This window comes from Vipera berus (assembly GCF_964194415.1).
Source record: "Vipera berus genome assembly, chromosome: W".
In the NCBI taxonomy this organism is placed as follows: Eukaryota; Metazoa; Chordata; class Lepidosauria; order Squamata; family Viperidae; genus Vipera; species Vipera berus.
Window position 1 is genome coordinate 64,746,333 of NC_138210.1, and position 7,041 is coordinate 64,753,373.

At 44.4% G+C, this 7,041-nt stretch overlaps 1 protein-coding gene across 1 annotated transcript in view; it reads right to left on the reverse strand.

Annotated features, from left to right (window-relative positions):
- Window positions 1-7,041, reverse strand: part of LOC308676235 (purine nucleoside phosphorylase-like) — a 46,119-nt gene extending 39,078 nt beyond the window's left edge. Inside the window, exons 1-2 of the mRNA XM_081342048.1 lie at window positions 7,009-7,041; window positions 1,517-1,608 (exon numbers count right to left, since the gene is read on the reverse strand). Of these exons, the coding sequence (XP_081198174.1) occupies window positions 1,517-1,608; window positions 7,009-7,016 (100 nt within the window). The 5' untranslated portion in view covers window positions 7,017-7,041. The remainder of the gene's footprint in view (window positions 1-1,516; window positions 1,609-7,008) is intronic.

Consider the following 7,041-nt stretch of genomic DNA (forward strand, 5'->3'; position numbering starts at 1 on the left):
TGCTGCTGTAACTTTGGGTCACTAAACGAACTTGTAAATCAGGGATTACCTGTAGCAAGGAAGATGGGGCTAGTTAGAAGATGGGGCAGTGCAGGATGGAGCAGGTGGGGGAATTTCGCCAGGAAGAAACCTAAGTGGGCGATTCAATCAAAGTTTGATGACCACTCCCTATCAGCTGGATCACAGTCAGCAAATTGCACCCTCAGGCACTTTATTCAGTTTGATAGCGTATCTGCTTTGCTTTATTACAGTGAGGAAACCTAAGTCAATAAAAGATAGGGGATCTAGGATTGGAGGCGGGGAAGGAAAAGAACGGTTTGGGTTGTACACACATCGGCCCACATGCACACTTGCCTTTCCAAAGAGCAAACAAAATCACGTTGCTTGATTGCGTCCACTGTGTCCCTGGAGAGGCAACCGGAGGGCGTTTCGTGCAAAATGGGCTGCCAAGCCAATAATTATGTGCCATGATGGCAAGAGCTAACTGACATTAGGGGTCAAAGGGAATCTCGCTCTCTTGAATCGACTGTGGGCTGCTTACACAAGTGCTGTTGCACACACAGATACGTTGCAAAGAACTGGCCCTGGTTGAACCTCTTATCTTACTTGGCTTGTAGATTTCTCCTGGGCAAAAAGACATTTGGCATTTCTACTCGTGCAACTCCAGAGGGGTGGTAGAATTTATCCTTCTTCTTTTTATCAAATTTGTGAAGGTGTTGACCCGGACTTAGGGGGCAGTATAGGACTGTGGTGGCGAACCTACGGCACGCGGGCCACAGGTGGCATGCAGAGCTCTCTCTGTGGGCACGCGTGCCATCGCCCCAGTCCTAGGCCTTCAGCTAGGTTTTATAAAACCTTTTCGCTTTAGGCCTCCACCGCCGTGTGCAAAAAAAAAAAGGTTCAATTAATCAATCCATTTGAACTTCACTCAGGGAAAAAAAAAGATCTCGCAAAGTTGGAATTGATCGATTGAACTTTTTAGTCCCACCCAGGCTGCCATTGCCACCACAGCCACGCCCACCCAATGGGCCACACCCACCCAGCTCCCGTGATACATAAGTGGGTTTTGGCTTGCAGTTTGGGCACTCGGTCTCTAAAAGGTTCACCATCACTGGTATAGGAAGTATCAATTGTGAATATGTGCAGATGGCCCCGTTATCTCTGGCCACTTGCAGAACCTTGAATGCAGGGTCATTAAAGGATAGCAAAGGAAACACCCAATATCCTAACAAATGGTGTCTTAGGGATTATCCAAAAGGGCAGGGCGACAACCTCCCACAGCCCCTGACCCCCTCCCCCTCCTAGTATTCAAAGCGTGTTTATGGAGCAACATGCCCTATAGGACAGTTGGGAAGGGAACGTAAAGGACATTCCCTGCCCCCGTGGCCAAATTTCTTACATATACGACACTGGTTGTGTCTTAGGGCAAAAGACTGCATTGGGCGTTCCGGGGGGTGCCTGGAATCTGGGTGGCATCATTCCATTTTTCTCCCGAGGGGGCCCTACCACTCCTCACCATCCTCTTCAGGAGTCTGATAGCATCTTCTCCAAATCTTCTTAAAAGGGCATAAGCTTTGGTTTGTACATGAACGAATATGATCCTTGGCTCTATAAACAGAGGCACAGAATCAAAATCATGTGAAGTACAAGTACTGCTTTATGAAGTAAGTAAGACCACACCTGGAATACTGAATCCAGTTAAGGTCACCACATTACAGCAAATAGGTCGAGACTTTGGAAAAAGTGCAGAGAAGAGCAACTAAGATGATTAAAGGCCTGGAGACTAAAACATATGAAGAACTGTTGCACGAATTGGGGTTGGCTAGTCTAGAAAAAGGACTAGGGGTGACATGATAGCAATAGTCCTGTATTTGAGAGGTTGCCACAAAGAGGAGGAGGTCACTCATGCGCTCGTTACCTCCCGTGTTGATTACTGCAATGCTCTCTACATGGGGCTGCCCTTGAAGACCACCCGAAGACTTCAGCTGGTGCAGAATGCGGCCGCGCGGGTTGTGATGGGAGCATCCCGATACTCCCATATTACACCCCTCCTGCGTGAGCTGCATTGGTTACCGGTTGTCTTCCGGGTGAGATTTAAGGTGCTGGTTCTTACCTATAAAGCCCTACATGGCTTAGGCCCGGGATATTTGCAGGACCGTCTGTTGCCAGGAACGACTTCCCATCGCCCTGTGCGCTCACACAGAGGGCCTCCTCAGGGTGCCGTCGGCCAATGTCGGCTGGTGACCCCCAGGGGGAGGGCCTTCTCTGTGGGGGCACCTGCCCTGTGAAATCAGCTTCCCCTGGAGCTCCAGATGACCCCAGACCTCCGGTCCTTTCGTCGTGACCTTAAGACATTTCTTTTCCAACAGGCCGACCTGGACTGATGATAAGGGGTTTTTAATATGGTTTTAAGGTTTTATTAGTTGTAGTTGGGGCTATAGATATAGTTTAACTTTTAATATTTGTATTTTTACTTGTATTTTACTGTTGTTAGCCGCCCTGAGTCCTTCGGGAGATAGGGCGGCATATAAGTCCCATTAAATAAATAAATAACTTATTTACCAAAGCACCTGCAGGCAGGACGAGAAACAATGGATGGAAACTAATCGAGGAGAGAAGCAAATTGGAACTAAGGAGAAACTTCCTAACCGCGAGGACAATTAACCAGCGGAACAGCTTGCCTTCAGAAATTGCGGCTGTTTCATCACTGGAGGTTTTTAAGAAGAGACTGGACAGTCACTTGTCTGAGATGGTATAGGATCTGCTGCTTGAGCAGGGGGCTGGACTAGATCACCAAGGCCCCTTCTAGCTCTCCTCTGATTGAAGACAAATATACATGTTCTAGGATAGTGTTGCAGGATCCAATCCGAGTCAATAATTGGGGTTATAGGTTTATTTTTCCGATCCCCTCTATGCTCTCTCTTATTTTGAAGAGAGAGAAGTTCCCTGAGGATGGGCTCCAGCATGAATCTAACTGCTTGGAAGAATAAATCTCTGATCCCAATTGACTGACTCAAGATTAGATCCTGCAGTAGCGGTTCAGTTTATCAGATGTAGAGAGGGGCTAGACCAGCATTTCTCAACCTTTACAGATGGAAGATGTCTGGACTTCAACTCCCAGAATTCCCCAGCCAGCAAAGCTGACTAAAGAATTCTGGGAGTTGAAGTCCAGACATCTTCCAGCTGCCAAGGTTGGGAAACACTGGGCTGGACTAATGTAGAATTAAAATAAAGTGTGGAGAAAGATGGCAAAGAAGAACAAAAAGTTTATTATGAAGATCCAGTTTACATGGGACAGATCACAAGGATGTTATCTGTCAAAAATTTTAATGCATTAAAAATTGTTGTGTTCATCGATGCCTTCAGGCACAACCTGAAATATTTTGATGTATGCAAGATCCGCAGTCTCTCAATTAACTGCACTGGTAGTTTCTTTTTTCCAAGATGGCTACTTTGAGATCTGTAATGGACTATGCTGGATGGTTGAAACGCTCCAATAATATTTTGCCCTTGCTTTGAATCCCGATGTTAAACTTGTCTCCGTGGATTCTTTTGGCACAAAATTTGGCTTGTTGGTTTGATGTAGAATCCAGAGGAGCGCTGCTAGCAGATTATGGCATGTGTCCCATCAGAGGAAACACATGTGAAGGAACCTCTTATCTTACATGTGAAATTGTTGGGACCTGTGATGGTGCTATTGGTGCAAATTTGACAGCACGGTAAGATTTGTTGCAGGATCTGATTACCATGTCAGCGTCACTGTGTTTTTGTTTCATGTTCATTGTGGGAATGGGCTTGGCTGGTTGTATGACAGTGTGGGCCTGCCACCCAGTGCCATTTTCCTGTATGGGCTGTACCTTATTAATCATGCAAGGGAGTGGTTCAAGCTATGGGCAAAAGGAACGGTGCTCTGTTGTTCTCCTTTTGTGATCCATATGTAATAGGCTTTCTCTGGGCATCAAGAAAACCGCACTGACTTGCCTATCGATTTGATGAGATTTATTTATTTATTTATTTATTTATTTATTTATTGATGGGATTTATATCCCGCCCTATCTCCCGAAGGACTCAGGGCGGCTAACAACAAAACATATAATAAGTACAGAAATTAAGATAAAAATAAAATTAAAATCATCTGTGCAATAAATTAAAATTAAAAACTAAAAATAAATTAAAAATTGTAAATATAATTAAATAAAATGCCTGTCAGTCCAGGTCAGCCTGGTGGAAAAGGAGTGTTTTGAGGCCGTGGCGAAAGGATTGGAGATTTTGGGCCACCCGAAGCTCAGGGGGGAGCTGGTTCCACAGGGCTGGTGCTCCCACAGAGAAGGCCCTCCCCCTGGGGGTCGCCAGTCGACATTGCCTAGCTGACGGTACCCTGAGGAGGCCTTCTCTGCGTGAGCGTACTGGGCGATGGGAATTTGTTCCCGGCAACAGATGGTCCTGCAAGTATCCCGGGCCTAAGCCATGTAGGGCTTTAAAGGTAAGAACAATCACCTTAAATCTCACCCGGAGGGCAACCGGTAGCCAATGCAGCTCATGCAGGAGGGGTGTAATATGGGAGTATCGGGGTGCTCTCATCACAACCCGTGCAGCTGCACTCTGCACCAGCTGAAGCCTCCGGGTGGGAGGGAGATGGGCAAATGTAGTCCTCGACTTGTAACCAAAACTGAAACCAGAATTTCTGTGACTAAGCAAGGTAGTTCTTTAGTGAGTTGCAATTGATTTTACCTTTTTTTTTGGCCACAGTTATTAAGTGAATCACTGGGGTCCTTGGTGCTTGTTTTCTTGCAGTCGTTTCATTACCCAAACTAGGTAACATCACCAGGGCTAGTAAGGAGTGGGGTTTGCTGTCAGTTTATATTCTAGTTCTTATGTTCTTTGTTCCCTATGCCATCCGTCTGGTAAACTTGCAAGATTCGTTTTTCTCTCCATGCACATATATATACATAACCCGAACTAGACTGTTTCTCTGTGTCATATAATATATGTGGGTATCTGCATAATTCTGTATTTATTTATTTTTGTCATATTTATGTAGTGTTTATCAGAGGTGGTGACCCTTTGAGAGCTGAACGCAAGGAAATTTCATTTTAATGTATGCCGATTAGTGTACATTCAAAGTGACAAAGTTATTCTATTCTATTCCGTTCTGTTCTGTTGTTCTATTCTATTCTAGTGCTTTGTCACTGTTGGTGGGGGTGGTCTTGGAGGTTTTTTGATTGGGCTGATTACTGTTGGCTTCTTTGCCAGTTTGGGTATTGTTTACTTGATTGTTGGTCTGATGTTAATCTTGGAGTTAATCTATGCTGATCTGGATGCTGATTGCCGGGGGGAGAGATGCTTAAGTCTTTTTGTTCCCTTTTGGGCTGGTTGATCATCTCTTTTGCATAATAACAGAGTTGAAAGGGACCTTGGAGGTCTTCTAGTCCAAGCCCCTGCTCAGGCAGGAAACCCTAAGCCATTTCAGACAAATGGTTGTCCAAATTCTTCTTAAAAACCTCCAAGTTGGAAACACCCACAACTTCTGAAGGCAAGTCGTTCCACTGATTACTTGTTCTAATTGTTCTAATGTTCTGTTCGAATCTATAGATATTTTTGATGTTTATATGTCTATTGAGTGTGAGGCTACTAGAAATTCCCTAGCATTTTTGGACTTGGCTTGGTCTAGGATGGTCACATTTTCCCAAATGAAACTATGGGTAAGTCTGTCCATATGTTGTAAAATTAACATTATTAACTCTGACCAATTAGCCATCAATAGGCATATAGACATTAACAATTGCTATAGAGTAGACAAAACAGATAATCAACTAGCCAAAAGGGGAACAAAGAGACCTGAGCACCTCTCCATCAGCAATCAGCACCCAGATAAGCATGGAGATTAAAGATTAACATCAGAGGAAGTAAACAATACCCCAATCATGAAACTGCCAAAGAAGCCAACAATAAACAGCCCAACCAAAGACCCCTCTGAGTCCACCCTGACCAAAACTGACAGGGTAAGCCACTAAAATATAAACTGACAATAAACCCAACTCCTTCCTAGCACTGATAATGTTACCTAGTTTGGGTAGTGAAATGTCTGCAAGAAAACAACCAACTCAGAGAGCACCAAAGGACACCACCCCCCATTTCAACCCTGAGCTACAATATTCTCCTTTGTTATAACTGTTTGCTAAACAAATGGTTTAGCTTGAGGACTGCCTGTACCTTAGCCACCCAAATCCAAAATTTAATTCTATTAATTAAGCATCTTTGTCAGAACAAATGCATTCAAGCCTGATTGTAGGTGTTAATCTGATCGTGTGTTCTAGATGGAAGTTGGATGCCTGCAGATTTATATGGGAATCTGTAGGCTTCCTGGATAACACGAAATTCCTGTGTCCATTGAGGTAGGTGCGGGATGGGAATAAACATAGCCAATTTTCAGATTTCTCCCTTCCCTTTCGGGCACGGCCAGAGTTTCTATTTCTTTTGAGTAACCACAGGCAGTTGTTGCACCCAAATCATGATTAATGCTAAATGCTAAAACATTTAGAGAGGGCTGGGAAAGTTTTATTCTTTTTTTCTTGAAAGTTCCCAAGAGTATGCATGGCAGTCATGGACTAGTCCAGAACATTCATTCAAGGAAGGATGGAAGGCAGGCTCAAGGTTGACTCAGCCTTCCATCCTTCCAAGGTAGGTAAAATGAGGACCCAGATTGTTGGGGGCAATTAAGCTGACTTTGTAATAATGCCGCTTGGGGTGTGTGTGAAAGCCCTAATAAGCAGGCATATACATAGAATGAAGGCTACTGCTAAGCTTGTAAGCCGCTCTGAGTCTTCGGAGAAGGGCGGGATATAAATGGAATTAAAAAAAAATAACAAAATATCTCAGAATGATCAGATCTGAGCTTAAAGGATAGATAATCTTGATCAATGTTTTTCAACTGCAGCTACTTTAAGATGGGTGGGCTTCAAACTCCCAGAATTCCCCAGCCATGCTCAGCCACGACATCATACAGACCTGGGCATTTTATGACATCCGGTCCTTTGCTGT